General features: G+C 38.0%; 1 protein-coding gene across 2 annotated transcripts in view; it reads left to right on the forward strand.

Annotated features, from left to right (window-relative positions):
- Nucleotides 1-22608, forward strand: part of EMC1 (ER membrane protein complex subunit 1) — a 30764-nt gene that overhangs the window by 2503 nt on the left and 5653 nt on the right. Inside the window, exons 3-16 of one of the 2 annotated variants that reach the window (XM_069332456.1) lie at nucleotides 1985-2156; nucleotides 2297-2449; nucleotides 3148-3340; nucleotides 5214-5339; nucleotides 6962-7157; nucleotides 9892-10089; nucleotides 10221-10334; nucleotides 13402-13571; nucleotides 14976-15131; nucleotides 15591-15728; nucleotides 16240-16395; nucleotides 16948-17137; nucleotides 19337-19485; nucleotides 20643-20849. In XM_069332456.1, the coding sequence (XP_069188557.1) occupies nucleotides 1985-2156; nucleotides 2297-2449; nucleotides 3148-3340; nucleotides 5214-5339; nucleotides 6962-7157; nucleotides 9892-10089; nucleotides 10221-10334; nucleotides 13402-13571; nucleotides 14976-15131; nucleotides 15591-15728; nucleotides 16240-16395; nucleotides 16948-17137; nucleotides 19337-19485; nucleotides 20643-20849 (2318 nt within the window). The remainder of the gene's footprint in view (nucleotides 1-1984; nucleotides 2157-2296; nucleotides 2450-3147; nucleotides 3341-5213; nucleotides 5340-6961; nucleotides 7158-9891; nucleotides 10090-10220; nucleotides 10335-13401; nucleotides 13572-14975; nucleotides 15132-15590; nucleotides 15729-16239; nucleotides 16396-16947; nucleotides 17138-19336; nucleotides 19486-20642; nucleotides 20850-22608) is intronic. The other variant, XM_045749137.2, reaches the window with a different exon arrangement.

Genomic DNA, 22608 nt, shown 5'->3' on the forward strand with positions numbered 1-22608 from the left:
ACTGTCTCTCTGAAGCCTGGTTACATCTTCCGGGACTGAATTTTAAAAGATAACATCATTGATAATAAGCAATTAAAAATGATAACTCGGACTCATGACAAAAATTAACTCCATTATGCCCATATAAGTGTAAAATATGGTTATAGATTTACATAATTTGTATAAAAAAACAAGGGTTTGTTTTGGGATGCTTACCTTTCTGGGTGCTTGACCCGGTCGATGGCAGACATAGAATGCTTCCAACCACACGGGGGGGGGGGGGGGTTCTATAGGCCATTGCTCTCCTTGCCTCTCTGAGGGGGCCAGGTTCTGGCTCGTGTTTCCCGGTAGGCCCACAGAACTCCATACACATGACTGATGCCAAAGTTTGACATTAGCATATCAGCCTAGTAAGCTCTAGGGAGCCTCCGGGTCTCACCCAGAAAATGGCGTTTCATTACATTCAACACTGTTTTTTTTTTGTTGTAGGTGAAAATGTTTTCATAGTTGTATATAACTTGTGGAGGGGGGGGCACCCAGTGGCTCTCTGAAGCTATTTTGATGAGATTGCTCTGTTAATGTCACATGAATTGCAGAAGACTGTTTGGCTTATGGGACTAAAACCAGAACCTGGCCTCCTCTCAGAGAAGCAGAGAGCGAATAACATTATGCCACCCCATTGGGAAGACTCATAAATTCAGTGAGGCACTACAGACAGCAGTAAATTTCACAGAGACCAAAACCTCAAAACTGCTAAACAATTCCCATACAATGCAAAAGAAACAATTGAAACACTTGAAACAAGCTCAAACTCATTAATACTAATAACTGCCACCAGGTGGCCCCTGAGCCTGCCCCTTCCCCTCTGCCAACTAAAACAGTGTCTTCAACACTGTTGTAGTGGTCCTGGGTCACCATTGGAAGTGGCAGGGCCCGGCACTTCTTTGAATAGGCTTCTGCTTTCTCTGATTGTTCCCTGGTAGTTCTTTGTCATCACCATAGGATTTACTTCAATTCCATTTCCCATGGGGCTGGATGCTATGTGTAGCTCATCTTCTGGGTTCTTGGAGGTTGGTTCTTCATGCAGTTTGTCGGGCCTGTCCAACTTTTTCTTGGATGGGTTATCTTGTTACTGTCCCAGCTCCACAGAGTGAACCATTGACTATGCATCCTTCCTTTAGGTCCAAGAGATATTGAGTCTTCCAGAGGTCATCTTCTTCCGTTGACATGGAACTGAAACCCCCCCCCCCCATCATATGTGATTCTGGTTCCCGATTACGAGTCGCTCATGGTGGATGCTTTTTGACTGGACTGGTCGAGGTTCATACACTTGGTTGTGCCAGGTCCTTTCCAGACCAGAGTCATTCTCAGGGAGGATGATCCTTCTGGCTTCTTGGTAGCTGGCTCAGCCCTAGTTTCTGGTGCTTCTTGCCTGCTGTCTGAAACTGGGCATTTTACCATGGCTCTTCTTCTTTCAATGGATTGGCCTGGTGATTTACCATGCTAGTTTGGCCTCCTTTTGTATTTGTGGCAGTATTGTTTACATGAATCTACATTCATTTGTGTAGCACGCAGGTGGCTTGGTTATTAGTGTCCCACCTACATCAGTCTTCGAGGCGGCATTATGAAGTGGCTTGACGCTTGTTTACCTTTTTCTATCCCTCGATCAGATTGCCTGGTGGTGGTTCGAGCTTGTTTCACATGGTTTTGATAGTTTGTTGTATTGTTTAAGTTATTTGGTAGTTTCAACTCTTCCATCTCTGTGAACCTTACAGTTATCTATAATGCTTCCCTGATTTCCTGGATGCTTTCCCAGTGAGGTGGTGGAATGTCACTCGCTCTTTGCAAAGGCCAGGTTCTGGCTCTGGTTTCCTTCAGGCCAAACAAAACTCCTGTAATTGATGTGATCTAGGAGCACTCTCTGTGAGATAGCTTCAGGGGGCGCCACCAGAGCTCTACCAAAAAGAGGCATTTCACTACATTCGATATTGGTTTTCGTTGAAAGGTGACATAGCATGGCGTCATGTTATGGAGACTTCAGACTCGGGAAAGGTGGATCTACTAGCTAGTGAAGGACCACAAGTGATAACCGTGGCAGGTAATCTTTTGCGAACCTGGGATGCAATCTCTGCAGCACTCAATATAGAAATACAATTAGACCATTCCCCAGCAGCTGGGTAAGTTGGATTTTGATGAAAATTGTACAGCAAGATAATAAAATTAAATTTGATATAATCTTGATATAGGTTCAACATATTTAATATATTTTTATTATACAGTAATTGTAAAATATAAATACTGTAACGTTGTTTTTCAGTGTTTTTCAGCGAGCAGTAAGTCTTACTGATAGTGAGGTAGTCTTGGCTGAGCTCATTGCTGGATCTGTAATGGTGACAACATTTGACCGATCATCTGGTGCAGCCCTGGACCACGAAACAATTGTGGCACCCTGGTTAAATGAGAATACCAAGTAAGGTCTTTTTATATCAAATTTTTTATCTAAAATCATATGGCTCATATTTATTGCATCTTGTTTTGTATATTTTTGGGGAGGACCACGCAGTAGCTCCCAGGGGCTACGTACTTGGAAGCTACCAAATCTGAAATACAAGAATAATGGGAGGGCTCTCCAAAACAAGTAACTGCATAGACAACCCATTTTAGCTAAGATGACCAGTTGGTTAACAATGCTTGCTTGCCAAAGATGGTAGCTTCAGCCACCCAAGACCTCAGCCATCCAACCCAGCCATTCATGCACTGCCTAGCATAAGACCTCTGAACATGAAAAATGGCCAAGGCCTTATGTGGGGAAAGGAGAGAAGTGGGACAGAATGCTTGTGGCTCAGCACTTCATTAATGTTCCTTGGCAATTTCAAGATTGCTTAGTGTTGGGTCAGTTGAACCGGCAAAAAGTCCTTAACTTCTTAATTATATACAGTACAGTATATATACATATATGTATACTGTATAAAGGTCTTCTCCAAGTACTTTATTTTCTTCTCCGAGGCTGTGGGTCCCTACACATGCACCAGAGACATTTTCTGGGACTTGCCCAGAAAATGACATTTCATTACATTCAACGCTGGTGTTTATGTATTGTTTAAAATTTGCATTGGTTAATGAGAAGATATTGTCATTTATAATATATGCTCTAAATTTTGTTTTTAGATGCTCATCCATAGACAAGACACTAGTATGTTTGGAGTTGTCTTTAAATTTGGTGTTCACCCTGCCATTGACTGCTGCTTCACCAGCCTTCTTGTCTCAGCCTCTGGCTTCAATTGGTTTGGAGGATCCTGGAGCTAATTCTCAAGTTACTCTGCAGAAGGTCCCTGGATCTACTAGTCATTTAGTTATTCAGGTACAGTAATAGTATTATTTGAAAGTCTATAGTATTTTGGTTATATTATAATACATGTATAGCAACCACAACACTGTACATGTAATTAGTAGTGCCTCGGTTAACAAATTTAATCCATTCCAGCACTGAGCTTGTCATGTGAAATGCTCATCTTGCGAAACGAGTTTCTCCATTTACAATAATGAAAATAAAATTAATCCATTCCACCACTGAAAAACATCAATATGATATTCAATTTTTTTATTTTTTCATAGAAAATGGAGCAGCTTACCTGACACACTGAACAAACCTTTTTGACATATGTTCTTTTTTCAGATTTTTTCAATCTTATTTTTTTTCTGGGGGAGCCCCTTTGGCTCCCCGGAGCTTACTAGGCTGATATGCTAATGTCAGACTTTGGCATCAGTCACGTGTATGGAGTTCTGTGGGCCTACCCCTAGATCTTTCTCTAAGAATTTTTTTAAAGTGTTTCCACATAATTTGTAGGTTTGTGTGGGGGTCTCTTTTCTTCTGTTCCACATTCCATAATATGACATTTATTCACATAAAATTCCATTTGCCAAGTGGTGCTCCATACACTTATTTTGTCCAGATCTGTTTTATTTCATACTTGTGCTTTATTTTATACAAACTTGTTGTTTGTTTAGCTTCACTTTCTGGATTTTCCTTGGTGAGGGTAATCTTAACACTCTTCTGCTCCTTGCCTCTGTGAGGGGAACCAGGTTCTGGCTCTGGTCTTTAGTAGACAATGGAGACTCGTGTGACACGAGTCACAACAGTGAGCTGCCTTCAGGTCCTAGATCCAACCAGAAAGAGGCATTCCATTGCATTCTATACTGTTTTTAATTTTATTTTGTATACTCAAGCATAATCTATTATCCTTATATAATTTTTGTTGCATCTATACTCTAGAAAATTAATTCGTAAACATTTTCACAAGTTACAGTATAGTTACACTATAACCCAAAAAATAACATGAAAGGTAAAATGAATATGAACATTTTAGAGATCACTGAGCAGGGGTCTTGAGAGGCTTGGAACATTTACAGTTGGGTTCACAGCAACGGGTAGGATCATTATAGTGTGAATTGTCTACTTTAGAGGCAAGGGGTTCAGTCCCACCCTCTAGTGTGCCTGACCCATTTTTATAATTTGGATGGTCATTACCCTCTTCTCCCCCCTTCCCTATGGTCCTTCTATTTCTTGCGGCAATTGTTGCAGTGGCCTGAGCCTGCTGTGGCCTGTTTCTTTAGGCTTTTTTAGTACCTGCACATTCTGATACCTATAGCTGCCTACCTATTGTGGTGGTGGTTAATTCCTGGGATCCTTTTCTCCCTTTGAATTTGTATTACTTTATACTTGTTGGGGTTGAATTCCAGCAGATATTTGTCTGCCCACTCCAGGAGTTTGTCAAGGTCTTTCTGTAGTTTTTTCTAGTTTTTGTCAGTTTGTACTAATAATTTTGCATTTGCAATTGCTAACATATACGAACTCGCCTTTTCATATTGATCATTAACAGATTACAAATACTGAAGGGGCCAAGACCAAGTCTTGAACTGTTTGCTGCACCCACATGTGCATGTGTGTGTGAATGATGTGCGTTTCATTATTTATTACTTACATTACACTACTACATAACACTACTTACATTATTCACTTATTAGTATTAATATGTTAAATTTATATTTGTATACTGTATACCTGTGTATAATTAAATTTTTGCGACATTTATTTCTAGTACTATATGCCAAAACAAAAGTCATTTAATTAATGAAAATTCTGTTTGGAACCCTAGTATTTCCAACAGCAATTTTGCAAATTGCTATTCGTTTAACTTGATCGTGATTAGAACTTTTGTCTTAATTTTTTTCAGGTGGCTGGGACTAGGAAACTAGTCCATATTCATGAGGATGGACTTCATCTTGTATTGGAGCTAACTGGGACGAAGGCTTCTTCCATAACAGAGGGAGTTTTGTATACCATAACGCAGACAGGACGGGTGAGATGCCATTTTGTTTCTGCTGACCAGGTGGTGTAGCATGTAGATGAACTGTATTAATTATGCTATACTAAAGAATGGTGAGTGCAGAAGCAGGCAGTTGCATATTCCCCCCAGAGATACTGTACTGTATAGGGATGTGTGTTAGTTTAGAGGGTGTTCAAGAGAGGATACTTAAAATTGAAATACAGGGCATATATAATTAGTTAAGCACAGTGCAACCTTAACAATCTGGACTTCATTACAATGATTAACTTTTATCATCACTGAATGGGTTCCATGAAATTAATGTACGTTCTATAGTGTGTTGACCAAAATTGAACTGCATAATCTAAACTGGGCCTAACAAGATAACCCATCCTTTTGTTTAGATTGTTTTTGGAACTATGTGCACCATAGTATAAATATACTAAGACATACTAAGCAATTACTGTAGATAGAATTTGGTACTACAGCATTCACGTTATAGAGTCCAAAAAATAAAGAAGCTAAAAAAAAACTTAAATATTCCTAGGCATAGTATAGCACACACATGTACTATATTAGGCCTCGGATAGCGTGTACAATATTAGGCCTAGGAAGGTTTAGTTAGGTTGTCTTTGCAATGTTAATAATGGAAATGCCATTATAAATGCCCCAAATAATGGAATTTGGACATAATGGAAACACCGTTTCCATTATGTCCAAATTCAGTACTGAACAAAAGCAAGAATGCAGCTAAAGAATAAGTGTTTTATTGTTAATGCTTCTAGAGATTAATCCCAGTACTGTACTCTGCCTTGTTCTGGACCCCTCATCGTCTGTATATACCCCCCTCTACCCCTCATCCTCTGTATATACCCCCCCTCTACCCCCTCGTCCTCAGTATATACCCCCCCCTCTACCCCTCATCCTCTGTATATACCCCCCTCTACCCCTCATCCTCTGTATATACCCCCCCTCTACCCCTCATCCTCTGTATATACCCCCCCCTCTACCCCTCATCCTCTGTATATACCCCCCCTCTACCCCTCATCCTCTGTATATATCCCCCCTCTACCCCTCATCCTCTGTATATACCCCCCCTCTACCCCTCATCTTCTGTATATATCCCCCCTCTACCCCTCATCCTCTGTATATACCCCCCCTCTACCCCTCATCCTCTGTATATACCCCCCTCTACCCCTCATCCTCAATATATACCTTCATAAAAGTGGATGCTTTGCATTCCTTCGTTGTAGAATCTAGGTGGTTGGCTATACAAATATTGATTTTTTGCACGGTGTGAACACCCACTACTTTCTTTCCCATGTTGTGTTCCACTCATTATGAAGAAATTTCCTCTATTTGTTTTGAATCAGTTGGGCCTTTAGTTTCCACCTGTGATTTAACTTTGTGCTGCACCTTTCTAATAGCCAATCTCTGGTCACCTTTTTAATATTTTAGTCCAAATACAGTACTTTGTTACATACTGCAGGTACCTTCATTTCTCTAGCCTTTTAATGTTTAGTTCTTTCAGCCTATCCTTGTAACCGTTTCTTTATCTCGGGAACTACTGTGATGGCAAACCTCTGGTCCTTCTTTATGTAATTACTACTTTATTTATTGTATTTGCAAATGTACTGTATTTAATTTTTTTTCAGTTGGTGACAATAGAGGCAGTGGAGTTAGAGTCGGGTAATGAGCTTGGTGAGCAGGGTGTGGTAGTGGAGCTGCCATTCCAGTCTGGCACAATTCTTTCGCTTGCTGTCTATCGCTTTGAGAGACGAGATGGAGGCATGGCTCTTCGTGCATTTGTTACCTGTTCAGATCATGCACTTCACCTTATAAGCAGTGCAGGTATATCAAAAAAATTGTTAGATGCCTTAAAATGGATGTGGTATATTTTAATATAAATTCTTCATCAGTACAGTAATTTGAGTTTTGTCCATTCTTGGTAAAAATTCTCAGCTTACATACTGTTATTTTGTTATGGTAACACTTCGGAAAAATCATAACCATTGCTGCACATATACATTAGCTTATTCAACTAAGTTGAATATAAATCAACAATAATGAGCAGAAAAATAATTCATTCTCCTGCAAATTTTATTTTGTAACTCTTATGCTCAGCTGAGGGGGGCCTGACAGCTGAGTGGACAGCACTCGGGATTCATAGTCCTAAGGGTCCGGGTTCGATCCCCTGTGGAGGCAGAAGCAAAGGGGCAGAGTTTTTCACCCTGATGCCTGTGTTCACCTAGCAGTAAATAGGTACCTGGGAGTTAGACAGCTGCTACAGGCTGTTTCCTGGGGATGTGCAACAAAAAGGAGGCCTGGTCGAGGACCGGGCTGTGGGGACGCCAAGCCATGAAATCATCTCGAGATAACCTCATAATATAAATAGATCATTTCAGTTAAGGGGCATAATTCACAAGACAAGTTGATACATTGCTGCCTTTAATTTTATGTTAGCAAGAGGCATGTGCTTAATAACAGGAGTATGGTGTGCTGATAAACTTTTAAATTCAAGAAAATGAACTAAAACAAATGTCACAAAAGAAGTTATAGTAATCGTGGAAACTAATATAATTGGAATAGTCACTAATTCAGTATTCTCCAGAGGAAATGGAGAAGGGTAGTACTAGAAGAATGCTCTAAAGGAATGAAGATTTTTGATGCTCAGTTTTGAGGTGGCAAACAATTATGAAGATTATCTTATGGGAATCTTTTCAAAGGGATACAGATGTTAAATTTTTTGGTGGTTCATGTTAGAGATAATGATCTAAGATCTAAATTGAAACCTTACTGGGAAAATAAAAACTATATATTTCCTATGATCATCTTTCCTGTCGTCACTTCTTATGATTTTGGGTACGTTGTAATGTAGTCCCATGGGACACTAATCTGTTTGGACACAAAGTAACATGTACATAACATACTGTTATTCTTTCATAGGAATACTACCTTTACATGTATGACCCACTGCAATTGATTCATACCTAAAAGGTCCTAGGTTTGATTCTTGTGCAGGACGGAGATACTAAGGCATGTTTTGTTACACCTAATGCCTCTATTCACCTAGCAGTAAATAACTACTCATTACTTAGACAGCTATTGTGGATGGCATCCCAAGGAAGATCAGGGGGGACCTTGATGAACTGAACAGACTTCTGGTCCCCTGACAATGACGAGTCATGCAGGACAAACAACTAGTTAAATCTGAATTTAAACAAAATTTCACACAGAAACATGAGAATTAGAAAGCAGTTCAACAGGCCATTTGGCCCTCACTAGGAAGGTCTCATTTAAATTAACCTGCACTAATCCATATACTGTACCTATCCAATCTATTCTTGTAACATTTTAAACTATTTGTGTTTATTCTTGCAGCCCCCATTCCACTCGTCCACTTCCCTAGTCATGCCAAAAGATATGTACTTGAAAAAGTTCAGGCCAGATCGACAAAATAAATCATCCCACAACTAAGTTAACTTTTGTACCCAGACATGGCAGGGCTGATTTTAGGCTTTAAAAATCTTAGCAAATTGAAAAATATTAATCCAGACCACTTCTTTAAAAGTCCAATATAGTTAACACAAACTACAGTGTTGAACAAAACAGGGATTTTTTTCACCTATAGAATTATAAACCAATGGAATTGCCCACCTGCCATGCCCATAAATCCAAAGACAGTACCTTGGTTCAAAATTTGCTAGGAAAAATCCTCAGAATTTATGGTGGGACATTTGACTAGCTGCTGGCTCTCAATTACATTAAGGCCACTAGATCTAGATGATAGCCCTCGGCTAAATTTGAGTAAATAAATTTTTGTAATCCAACAAATTCTAACCTGCAATACACTGCTGTGTTCATAAAAAAAAACTTACAGGCATACCTCAGTTTAAGAGTTTAATTGGTTCCTGGAGACGCCTCGTATTCCGAAAACTCGCATTCCGAAGCTAATTTCCCCATAAGAAATAAAGGGAAATGAATTAATCCGTTCCTGACTACCCCAAAAACCCCACATCAAACTAAATTTTTATACCTAATTCATCTAAATAAACCTACAAAACTATGTTCAAGTTATTACTTACCTTGCTGTTGATTGCTGTAGGCGTATGGAAGATGGTGAGGAGGTGGGAGGAAGAGAGGAGTTACTGTTTGGAAGGGAAGTCCCCTTCCATTATCACATCAGGCAGAGAGGACTTCACTGGTATGCACACTCTGGCACATTTTGCCTGCATAACACTAGGACTTGCTTGTTTTACTAAGAATTTGTCTAATGACACTTGTTTTTCCCTACATTTTAACACTTGTCTGTAGTAAGACATCACATTATCATTTAAAAGGTCAATGCAACGGCCTGCTACAGCTTTATCTGGGTGAGTTTTTTCAACAAAACTTTGCAGTTCTTCCCATACTTCACACATTTTCTTAATCAAGAAGGGACATCCTCTACTGCCTCTACTCACAGCTATTTTCTTAGGTTGAACCTTACCAATGGCTTTCTTGAGACCCATGGCAAGATATATAATGACAACTTTTATGCTCAAATGGCCAAAAAAACGATAAAAAACTGTAAATCCTTGTGAAGAATTCAGGTGGGATAGTCACTGGACACGAGACACTGGTAAACTGAGGCGCGATCGCCATGCCACCACGCGCCAGTCGGCCTGTACACGTATCAACAAACTCGCGTCCCGAGGTAACCCTCGCCTTCCGAGACATATTTTTGGAGTAAATCTTGCTCGTCTTCCGAAAAACTCGCACACAGGGACACTCGCATTCCGAGGTACCACTGTACTTATTTATCCTATTGTCGTCAATTAGAACGTGAATCAAATTGTTTATTTTAAATTTGAACAATCTATATAAATAAATGTTAACTTTAGATTATAGTAAAGTATTAACATAAATTTTCAGGAGTTGTGTGGTCCAGAGAAGAAGCATTGGCATCAGTGATTGCAGTTGAAGCAGTGGACCTTCCAGTGGATGGAGCAAATATTAACTACCATGAACAGTTGCCTCCTCGAACAGGTAGAACTTCCTCTCTTCAGTTTAGTAAATCTTGTAAGATTTATGCTTATACAAAACGGTTAAAAGGAATTGTTCTTAAAATTAAAATATACTGTACACTGTACAAGTTACAAATAATTTGTTAAATTATTGTTTAGTCAATTCATATTTGCAGTAATATTTTAGCTTAGAGCGACCTGCATAATCTCGTGCACTTCTCTAAAATATCTCGTCTATTTGCTCATTTAAGTTCATTTGACTATATGTTTGCTCCTTCTGGGTAAGTTTCGCTTTTTTGTACATTCAGTACTGTATGTTAGATAACTCGGCATAAAAATAATTAGTTAAAAGTTAATTTTGCATTGCTTTAGTATTACATATACATTTAAAAGAAATATTTATAATTTTTTATACAGTATGTACTTTTTACTTTGTATTTTGTATTTTCCAAATATTTAAAAAGTAATTTTCTTTAGCATCTGCACCAACATTTTATGAAGAGTCAAGTAAGTTTATTACATGCAAATTACTCAATTTGTTTTATGTATTTGTAACTGCCATTTGTATTTCTGATAAAACTTGCCATTGAGCTTTTGTATCTTGCATAAGAAAAACTAGACTTACCTGCCTTATTGTTTCTTCTTATGCTTTTATGGTAATAAGGTGCATGACATGACCATAGAAGTTAGCATTACAGGTGACGAGATGTCACTGTTGCTGGAGAATTCATATAAACCTGACATGGGGTCATGAATCGTGTAGTTGCTTTGCTAAAATTAAATCCTCATTTCTTAAGAAGTGTTTATTGATGTTTTATACTGAGGTACAACTGGTGTACTGATGTTGCCATCATTTGTACCTTCCTCCACATTTATAAAGGGATGTGGGAATTGGTTAGATATTGGTGCTCATAGTTAGAAAATAACACAACCAATTAGGTGACTAGACTTCTCGTGGTAAAACATTGGTGTACATTCAGCTCCAGCAGTTTTGTTTGGTTTGAGCCAGGAACTTGGTAGAGACATGAAATATAATTTGATAGGGTCATATAATTTAAGTATGCAGAGATGAATCACAATAACGTGGCTGTAGATATGCTGACTAAACCACACATCCGAAAATGGAGAAAAACTGACATTTTGGTTCAACCTGGACCATTATAAAGTTGTGTAATAGAAGAGGAAGGAACAGGCAAATAAAGAGAGGTGAGGAGCAGGAAAGAATAAGAAGAAAGGTAATAATACCCTTCATCTTATTTTTAGAATACAATGAAAGGTATTAATCCCATTTATAGAATAGTATGAAGGTACTGTAAGAATAAGAGGAAAGATAAGAATATGATAAGGGGGTAAGAATAAGAGATAGAGGCAAAGCTTATGTCAGATCACATTTGTTAAGGTGGTTAGATCATTTAAATGTACTGTGAAAGAAAATGGTGAACAGCAATAAAGCCAGGGCTTTGTTGCTGTTGGACATGTCGAATTGGCCCTGATACACAAGTCGGCACCTTGTGGAGACTCCACAAAACACACAGCGTTTTGCCTGAAACGCTATGCGTACTAGTGGCTTTAGGTATTTTATGTACTATCTCTATCTTTAAATCCAACATTATGTATGTAACTCAATGTATATACCTTTACCTGAATAAAATATCTAATCTAAATCTAATCTAATCTAGAGGCAGGAACAATTATTTTAGAAGTAGACCAATGACAGACTTAAGGAACACAAGTGTTAAGTCTGCAGACACAAACAATGCTCTCTTCTGTCATGTTAAGAACTAATATTGTATAGATTGGTCTTCTAAAATAATGAACAAATCCACAATGGCCGTGATAGGGTTCGAACCTATGCACAGGATGTTCCTAGATATGCCTTGATCAACTGCACCACGATATGGTCAAAATAATTGCAACCTGAAGTGCTACTGTCCTCACTAGAATCCCGAAGCTTCTTCGAAGTCCAATTGGGGTTTCACACAATTTCCCCATGCACTTGGGCTCTGTCAGCCAAATCTTCTACCTCTGCGCCTTTGCTTCGATACACACAAAACTCACAATAACGTGATATATCAAATAAATAAATCCACAAGAGCCATGATGAGGGTTCCATGTCATGGTACAGTTGACTAAGGCACATCTGGGAACATCCCGTGCATAGGTTCAAACCCTCATCATGGCCCTTGTGGATTTATTTGATATATCACGTTGTTGTAATTTCTGTGTGTATTCTAACGTAATCTTTCCTGCCTCTACTCTTTACAGACACTGTCTTGTTGTTGAATCGGCTCTGATACGCAACATGCCCAACATGAACCTTAGCTCTGGCTTTGTTGCTGTTCACTCTTCCCTTTCATAGTACATACTTAAATGCTCTAACATTCTTCACAAATGTGATCTGACTAAAGCTTTGTACCTGTCTCTTATTCTTACACCCTTTTCTTATTCTTATCTTCCCTCTTATTCTTACCATCATCCTATTCTATGAATGGAATGAATACCTTTAATGCCTTCGTAAGATGAAGGATATTCTTACCTTTTTCTCCTAATTGCTCCTCATCTCGTCTCACTCTCATACCTTGCCCCTTCCTTTCTTCTATTCCATGACTTAATAATGGTTCAGGCCGGACCGAAATGTACTGTAATTTCTTAATTTTCTGATCTGTGGTTTGGTCATCATATAATGTAAGTACTGTAGTTTACAAGATATGTGCTCCGAGCTTTTATTAAGGCGAGTAGCATTATGCTAAAGATTGTTTAAAGAGAGTTATGTACTAGTATGTTATAATGGTTTTAAGTTTCCAGTAGACTATATTATTTAGAGATGAATTAATATATTCATTTCGTTAAAATTACATGGCTAAATATATTTGTTGTGAAAATATTCTTTATTTTATGAAAACAAACATTCATTATAGGGTCTAGGATGAATTAACTTAGTGCTTACTTAACATCTGTTTTATAACATGAATGTTGAAAACAAAATTTTAATTGTACTGTATTAGAGGAAAAAAATGTGTAAAAGTATCTCTGTAATTTTGTGGAATGGTTTAGTTCTGTACATAATAAATTATTATTATTTTCATAAGGCTTGGTTGGCAGCCTCGTGCATCGAGTCAAGACCCAATGTTCTCAAATTGCTCATTGGTTTAGCTCCATGGTTGGAAGTTCAGATTCTTTCCAGGCATCTCTTCACACTCTTAAACGAGATGAACTAAACCTTCGAAAACTGCTAGTGGTAGCTACAGGCAGTGGTAAAGTAAGTTTTCTTATATATCAGTGTTGTCAGATTTACTTGAGCTTTACATTTTTGTATAATTCTGGAAGCTGCTTGGCATATCTTCACATATTTTATAATTAATATTGAATAGCAGTGCTTTCTATTACTTTATTCTCTGCATTGCTTATTTAAAATAAAACATCATTATTAACCAATTCGTCTTTCCGTGGTGTGGAGAGGCATATGCTGAAGACTCCTCAATATTGGTATGGGAGGTTCAGCCATTTGACATGTTAACTATAAAATGCATTTCTGGTTACTCGAAGAAAAATAGTTGTTCATTGCAAATTCTTTTTTGATCCTGGGGCTTAGAGAAAATGTTTTCAATCCTATAATGCTTGACTAGACTTTCTAGCCTTCAAAACTGGTGCCTGGACCTGGTATGTTCCACTATTTATTGATGACAGAATGAAATGGCACCCTTATTTAGTAGACCGAAAACTGCACTGAATGTCTCCCACAAGCCTTCCTTATACTGTATGTATGTATATAATATAATTCTTTTTCTCTGGGGAGCTCCGTCGGCTCCCTGGAGCTATTTGACTGATGTACGCTATATTAGTTTGGGGCTTCAGTCAACGGAGTTCTGCCTACCATGGACCGTGAGCCAGAACCTGGCCCCCTCAGAGAGGCGCAGGGAGCAACGGCCTAAGCAATCCCCCTTGTACACATGAACAAATTTGTCAAACTCCCCCTTGTATTTGGGAGTATTCCATGTTTGCCATCGACCAGGGTTAGGCACCCAGAAAGATAGGCGTCCCAAAACAATACCATTTGGTAGAAAATTACAACCTAAGACCGAACAGGAATGCCCAAAAGAAACGGGCAAACATCGTCAGGAGCCGCGCTGCTTGTCCCACACAGTTTGGTGATAAACAATGGGCAGAGCATTCCATGAATGCTTGTGAATTGTGATGTTATAGCAAGGTTTCTTTGCTTCACCATAGCCAAAGTAAACAACATTCTTATTATTTTTTTGATCACGGAATGCATTTTAATAATATTAGGAGGATTTTTTAGAAAATTAAAATAGAATTTTTTTTCACCGACTTCATTTTTCTAAAGACTTTTACTGTTATAGATTAAAAGTGGGTATTTTCTTACTAAAAATAAAATAAGCAAAAATAACGAATGATAATTTTGAATCTCCATTTTAGTCAATGTGGGAACAAAATTGAAAAAAGGGGGTTGCCATAGTGAAAGTTTAAATGATTCCCATTTATTTACCTTGTGACAATAAACAGCTCCCCAGAAAATCGGCAATACTTTACTCTATCAACAACATAGTTTGTGATCTTTCCTTAAAATATTTGCTTGCTGTATTACTTTTTGGATAATTACATTAAGAACTGTGGTTGTTTATCTTCACTCTTAATCTCTCAGATATTGGGGGTTGACAGCTGGAATGGAGACGTGGTGTGGAGCATTTACCGGGCTCAGCTAGCACCACTTCAGGGTAGCAAACTTTTGCTTTACTCGCAGCGTACTTCGGCACACTTCCCACACCAACCGCAGTGTGTTGTGGTTGGTAGGCACAAGGTGCGTCAACTCTTACTGTTCAGTATTACTCGTCAAATATATTCTTCAATATTTAAATTTTTTAGCATAGTAACTATAAATTGTAGAAAAAGCATTTATTTATTCATGAGCGTGACTATTCAGTACTAATACTGAATTGCCTTTAAATATTATACATTGTTTTTGAAACCTCCATTAATAATATTGTTTAGAAATATGAAGCAGTTGTAAGAAGCATTGGTTGAACACCAGTGCCTCCTACAATGACTAATATATATGACTCCAAACATTAAATTCCATGGAGTGAAAAAGGATAATGTACTGATCTGTACTAGAAAATTAAGTGGAAAAAATATTATGAGGAAATGCCTTTTTTTTTTAACCTAAATGAATAGTATTTAAGTTTTTAAGGTTCAGTCAGTATGTAATGGAGTAGTTACTTTAATGTTTGCATTAATGTACTGTAATTGTTTATTCTAGGTGACGGGTGAAGGCCTCCTTGTTGTGTTTAACCCCATCTCTGGTACAGCCGTAGGGGACAGAGGGGATGTTATTCCTCTGGGTTATCAGCTGAGTCAGGCACTGCTTATGCACCATGCAGATGAGCAATATCTCAAGGTCAGTGGTCAAAATAATATGAAATAGGACAATTCACAGGCAAAACTATCACTTTTGTTTTATGTGTCAATTATCAATAACCGTTCATAGTCAAATATTGGTAACTGTTAATGCACTATATCATACATGTACTTTTCTGGTACATCATTTGGACAGAACACAAACACTTCTACTGTATAAATTATAATATAGGTATGAGAAGGATCCATTTCAGAATTTTAACACTACAGTAATGTTATCACATTAATGTAATGTAGTGTACTGTGTATGGAAACATTACAATACATTGTAATGCTATTGATGTATACATATTCAGTTTAAACTAAACAGGTAGTTCTCAGTTGAATCAAAATAAACCCCAAAATATTATTTAACACGTAATTAAAACTTACTTTGTGAAAAATCTTGTATACAAGAAAAATTCAAAGTAAAAAGTGATTTAAATAAAAAAATAACTTGAATAAAAAAAGTATTTTAGTACTTTTGGATGATTATTGTTTTGCCTTTTCAGCCTCTGATGTTGGTGGATAAGTCACTTGTGCCCCGCATGTTCCCAGCCAGCGGAGAAAAGGTTGTGTTGGAACACAAACAATCCATCTTTCTTCACTTGACTCATCCTGGTAGCAGTGTCCTTACTGGATACTCACTCAGATTTTCTCAGCCAGGGGTAAGCATTTTGTGGTGTACTTCATTTTTGAATGGTGAATATAATATTAGTACAAGGTTGCATCTTCCAAATCTGGAGCTTCCTCTAATATATTCCTCTACACAACAAACCAAATTTGGCCACTGGAAACCTTCTTGTAAGTGATGGTATAAAATAAAACCTTACTATTACTTATTATAAAATTAGGGTGTACAAAATAATATAAATGTGGCACTTCTTAAAATTCAAGAGGAAATTCCAAGTGACCTATGCATAACTATTTTGAATCGAGGGATTCAAGCACATCGGTATTCTGTGGGATCACGTATATTTAACGCATGAATGTGACACAGACAACATGGAATTAATCAACAGTTAGAATTACACAGATCTCCGTAGTGAGGAGATCAAAACTGAGGTAAAACATCTCAATAAGAAGATTGGCACCTCATGAGCACAGTCCAACACATCACTTGATTTACTGCCATGTTTTATGTAATTTACCACCAAATTTGTTTATTTAAATCTGAAAGGCTTCAGTTTAGTGTGTGCATTATACATTTTTAATTTCAGGCACTGACCCTTACAGAAGTGTGGACAGTTTCGTTAGGGGGTGGACCAATTACAGGCGTGTATGGAAAGCTTGCCTATGAGAAAGTACATTCCCCTGGACGAGTTTTAGCAGACCGTTCAGTGCTGTACAAGTATGTTAACCCCAACTTGGCTGTTGTGACTACGCAAGGTTATGATCACATTAACAAAAGTGAGTGAAATATGGGACAAACATGTATTAATTCTGTTTTTAAAATTAGAGTTTTGATTGTTCACTTAGATGATTTGGTGTAATAATTGAGACCTGTCATTTCATTACAATATAAGCCTATTATACATAATAATTCATTGTGTCAGGAAAGAGGCAGCCAGAGTGTATTTATATACGTTTCCCTTATATCAAGGTCCCCACCACCCCAGGTCGAATTATTGATCTCCCCCCCCCCCTTCAGGATGCAACCCCACAACAAACTGATTAATTCCTGGCTACCTACTTACTGCTAGGTAAACAGGAGTATTAGGTATTAGAAAATGCGCCCAACCATTTCTGTCTCGCTCGGGATTTGAACTCGGAATTCTCGATCGTGAGTCAAGAACGAACCCAACTGTACTACCGGGGACAAAATAAGTACAGTGAATATAACATGGGATATGTACAGTATAGAGCCTAATATGAACACTACAAAATATGTTATGTATTGTGCTTTAAAAATTGAAAAGGTTAAAGTTTGTAAAACCTTGTATGCACACTGTAAAGAAAGTGACTGTAATTTAATTGAAATTTAAATACTCAATTTTATAGACATTTTTGAACTAATGAGCATTGGCCTCAATAAGTTTGATGTGATTGTCTACTCCTTAAAGTGTGGCAATCATCAAAATTATCATCTTGCCGAGTGGTGGAATCACTGGCCTCGTTGAGACATGAGATGCATTTTTGCTGACGCAGCTGGGAAGGGGGTGAGGACCCGGATGATCAATTTGGATGGTTTTTATGTCCCTTAGATTCACTTTAATTTATATAATGTGTTAAATAATGATTGGTGTGCAAATAGACAAAAGAAGTGATTGAATACAGTACTGTGCATAGGCCTATAATCTAATACAGAATACACCTATATTGTGTATAAACCTGTTCCTGGCACAAGTCAAAGGAAGCATCTTGCAACCTCTCCTTTGCTGCTGTTCTGCCAGGCAATGTCATCCAGAAATAAATTCAAACATGGGGTGGAAAAGACTAAATTATGATTTGACAATGCCCATAAGTCTCGTACACAATATTACATGGAAATCAATTATAAAATAACAGAAAATTGTTCATAGGTGTACTCTAACTCCATTGCATCCATAAAGATGTCATAATCATATTTACATTATTTGTATAAAAATTGGCAAATGATGATATTGCTCTTTATGTCCTAGGTTTGTATGCTTAAGATTTGGGAAAACCACTTAATTGTAGTTTCATGATATTGTGCATTATTCAACCTAATATATATTTGGTATGCTATACATTCTGAAAAGCCTAATACTGTATACATATTGTAAAGCCAAATTTATGTATTGTACAGCTTATTATTCATTTTTGCAAAACCTGCTATGCATTGTTCTTTCAGCTATGGCTATTTTCTAACATCCCCCCTTGTTGAGGTGCTTTTGCAGTGGAGGTTATGTACTGGCTGATTGGCAGGTTCTCAGGTTAGGGCCTCATATGTTTTTGGTTGAGAGGCTTCCTTTAAGGCCAGTTTCTCAGAGCCATCTCCTGATCCCACACTCTAGCTAAGAATGAGATGATTGGCTTCTGGGGGGGTCCTTTGGTTATTGATTCATGGTTCATTCGGCCTGGGGTGCATTATTTGTTATGTATGGTTGTGGCTGCCCATCGCTACCCGCAAACTATCCAGGCTGCTTCGGGTTGTGTTATTTGTTGATCCAGCCCTCTCCCATTAGTGATTGGGTCTTCTGTTCTCTGCCTGGTGGGTTGCATTTTAGCATTCTCTATGATTAGTTAGCAACGGGGAGATATCTTTTGGCCCTCTAGAAAACCAGTGTTGTGTGTAATGAAATGACACTTCCTTGGAGGGAGTTTTGGTGGCTACCTGGGCCCACCCTCCCTGCCTCATGCATCAGTAGGTTTTCATTCAGCTCTGAGGGGTTTGGGAGCTGGAATGCAGCCACTCCTACAGTGCTTCCACCCAGTGGTGGTCAGTGTTAATTGGGGGGGGGGGGGGGGTGACCTCACTACTGGGTGGCTTGTTTTTTTTTTTTTTTTTTTTTTTTTTATACTATATTTTGACCTTGTTTTTGTATGTTTTGTTTTGCTTCTATGGGGGGCTATTTCAGCTAATGTATAGCAGTCTATAATATGCTGCTATCAATGTTTGTTTTACAGCTTCTCATTTACTTACAGATACATTGACTTTGTATCTTGTGGACACAGTTACTGGGGCAGTAATTGAATCTGTCTCTCACAAGAAAGTATCTGGGCCAATTCATATTGTCCATTCAGAAAACTGGGTTGTGTACACCTGCTTCAATGATAAATATCGACGTTTTGAGGTAAAGTAATTTCAATAGTATTATATTGTAAATTGTTATTCGGTATTTTTTCTCTAATTTTAAATGCTGATATCCATATAAAACTACCTAAATCATTACCATGAAATGTTATGACAAACATATCAACCTGGAATCTTGTAAGTGCTTGATTTCCTTAGAAATGTGTAGATCCATAGACAGCCATACGTTTACCAGGTGTGCCTAGTCATGCAAATGCTTGCAAGATAGGTATAATATGCATTTCTTTGAAGGGGTAAAGTTTTGTAAATGGAGAAGTTCAGGTGCCTGGGTGTCTGCACTCTTCTTGCAAGCTTCAACTGTTATCATGAGTTTCGTGAATAGAAAACTTGCTTTCGGATGATACCTATATTAGAACACTCTAGAAACTTGTACAGCTTATGTCAGATCAGTCCTAGAATCAGCATCACTAAACTGGAATCAGTATCTAGTGAAGTACAAAAAAATTGAAAAGTTAGAGATTTACAGCAAGAGAAATGGCTGAACCAAGAGGTGTAATCTATGTAGGTAGGTTACAGTGTCTTGGTCAAGCAGAAAGTTAAAAAAAAAAAAAAAGAGGGACCAGAGGTGCTATGATAACTACAATGCAAAATATTGATGGGAATAAGCAAGGTGGTCAAGGAGAGCATATTTAAATAATGGGAAAATAAAACACTAGTGGAAAGTGGAAATACAAATGAGCCAGAGAGAGGCATGTAAATACTTGTATGAAGAAATGGTTTTCAGCATGTGTAATGCACTGAAAATAACAGGAATGACTTGAAAACCAAATATGAGTCTCTCATAATTTAAATGCAGCAAGTTCAGATAGCTAGGAAGAGAGGGGGAGCCTAGTAAATAAGCACCTTAACCTCCTGTACTCATTACACTAACCTAAATTCATTACATTCACTGTCTTCATTACATACCCTTTAATCATTAAGAACTTAGCCCACATTACAAAACTGTATCCTGATGTTTGCCATCGTGGGAATACCTCTCTTGATTGGCTATGATGAAAACTAGTTATTGGTAGTTATTAAATCTTCAATAGATGTACTGTATATTAATTTAGAAGGAAAATCCAGCCTTTTGCACACAAGATTTCTGTTGAAACTTTCTAATAAATTAATTAAAATTTTCAATTTCTGTTGTTGCAGGTGACATCTCTGGAACTATTTGAAGGTTTGAGTCAAGCAAATGCTACGGCATTTTCTTCGTTTGCGGGTCGTGCAACTCCTCCAATCTTGGAGCGGCAGGCATACATCTTGCCTATGGGAGTACAAGCCACTGCACATACCACAACAGAGAAAGGAATTACAACTAAATTTATCTTGTTTGCTTTGCAATCTGGAAATGTTTTGCAGGTAGGTTTCTGATAGTACCATGCTGACTGTCTGAATAGGGTTGTGCATAAAAATCTTGTTTAATACAAATTAATATGGTGTCTCCAAATTATTCACCCCATTATAATTATACTGTTTATGGAACATATTTATGGTTATGCAGCCTATTTTCATAATATCCTTGCCTCAATGCCTTACACCCTCCAGGGATCTCTATCAGGAAGTGACCACAGCAGAAGTTTCTTCAGTATAGCCTTTCTGGCGTTGAACATTCTTTTGATCAATACTGCACTCTCAAGTCCTCATCCTTACCCTGACCCTTTCTCTAATATAATATATTACTCTACTCTTCCAAAATACTGGTGATCTGACTCTTGCCATATGATCCCTATACTGTATTTCAATTTTGCATACATTTCTCGCCCAATAATTTTCCAGAACCTACCAACATGTTCTGTTATATTTGAGCTGGGAAGGAAACACATCTTAACAGCATGTTTATTGTAAACACAAGCCCCTCTTACAGCTACAACATATACTATGTACAACATGCAACTACATGGCAGTGAGAAGAGAAGCAGAAATAAATTTTGAGAATGGGATAGCAGACAAATGTAAAACAAAACTAGGCCTAATCTATAAATTCATTAAAAGCAAATTGCAGGTTAGGGATAAAATTCAGAGATTGAAAATGGGAAACAAATTCACTGAGAATAAGAAAATGTGTGACATACTTAATGAACAGTTCCAAAGTGTATGTGTGCAAAATGAAATATTCAGAGAAACAGACACTAAAAATTCCAGAGAACAACATAGAGCACATAGAGGTGTTTAGAGACGAAGAACTTACTTATTACTTACGAAGTAATAAGTACTCGCAGTACTTATATGTGTCGCTTACCCCCGAAGGCTAGCATCTTCACAGCGGAACTTTATGCTATTCTCTATGTTCTTCGTCTCCTGCTTTCTTGTTGTCAAACTTTTTGTAGTTGTCATTGAGTCTCGTAGTGCCCTCATGGCTCTCGGGGCCCTTTAATCCGCTTCATCCAGTGGTTGTCGAGATGCAGCATTGGCTGTTTCTTATTCATGGTAAATTTAAGTTGATTGAGTTTTTCTGGTTTTCCAACCATATTGGTGTGTCTTTAAATGAGCGTGCGGATGCTGCCACCGGGGAAACGGCTCTGGTGAGGTTGTGTATTGGCCATACTCGCTTAAATCATGGTTATTAAAATGAGTGCTGCCCTGCTCCTTATTGTCCAAATTGCATTGTCCCCTCTTACGGTCGTGCATATCCTTGTTGAATGTCCTGACTTCCGGGACGAGTGTGTCTTGTTTTCCGACCGTCCCCCCTCGATCGCTTGTCCCTTGATAGAATTCTCGGTGACTCGGATACTTTTGATATTGTTCGCCTTGGGCGTTTCTGTTCTCGTATTGGCATCCTTGGTGATATTTAGCCCCCTCTGATTATTCCGCACGTTTGATGGTGCTACATAGCCTTCCCGGTTTGGTCCTTCTTTTGATAATTACTTGCTTGCTTTTAAATACATGGATGTTGAAATACTAAAGAAATTGTTCATGACCTTTGTGAGACCACAGTTGGAATATGGAGTGGTTATATGGTGCCCATATCTTAAGCAGCACATCAACAAACTGGAAAAGGTGCAAACATATGCAACTAAATGGCTTCCAGAACTGAACGACAAGAGCTGCAAGGAGAGGTTAGAGGCATTAAATATGCTAAAGCTAGAAGATAGACGAAAGAGTCAATATGATCACTACG

The sequence above is a fragment of the Procambarus clarkii genome, chromosome 27 (genome assembly GCF_040958095.1).
Source record: "Procambarus clarkii isolate CNS0578487 chromosome 27, FALCON_Pclarkii_2.0, whole genome shotgun sequence".
Classification (NCBI taxonomy): Eukaryota; Metazoa; Arthropoda; class Malacostraca; order Decapoda; family Cambaridae; genus Procambarus; species Procambarus clarkii.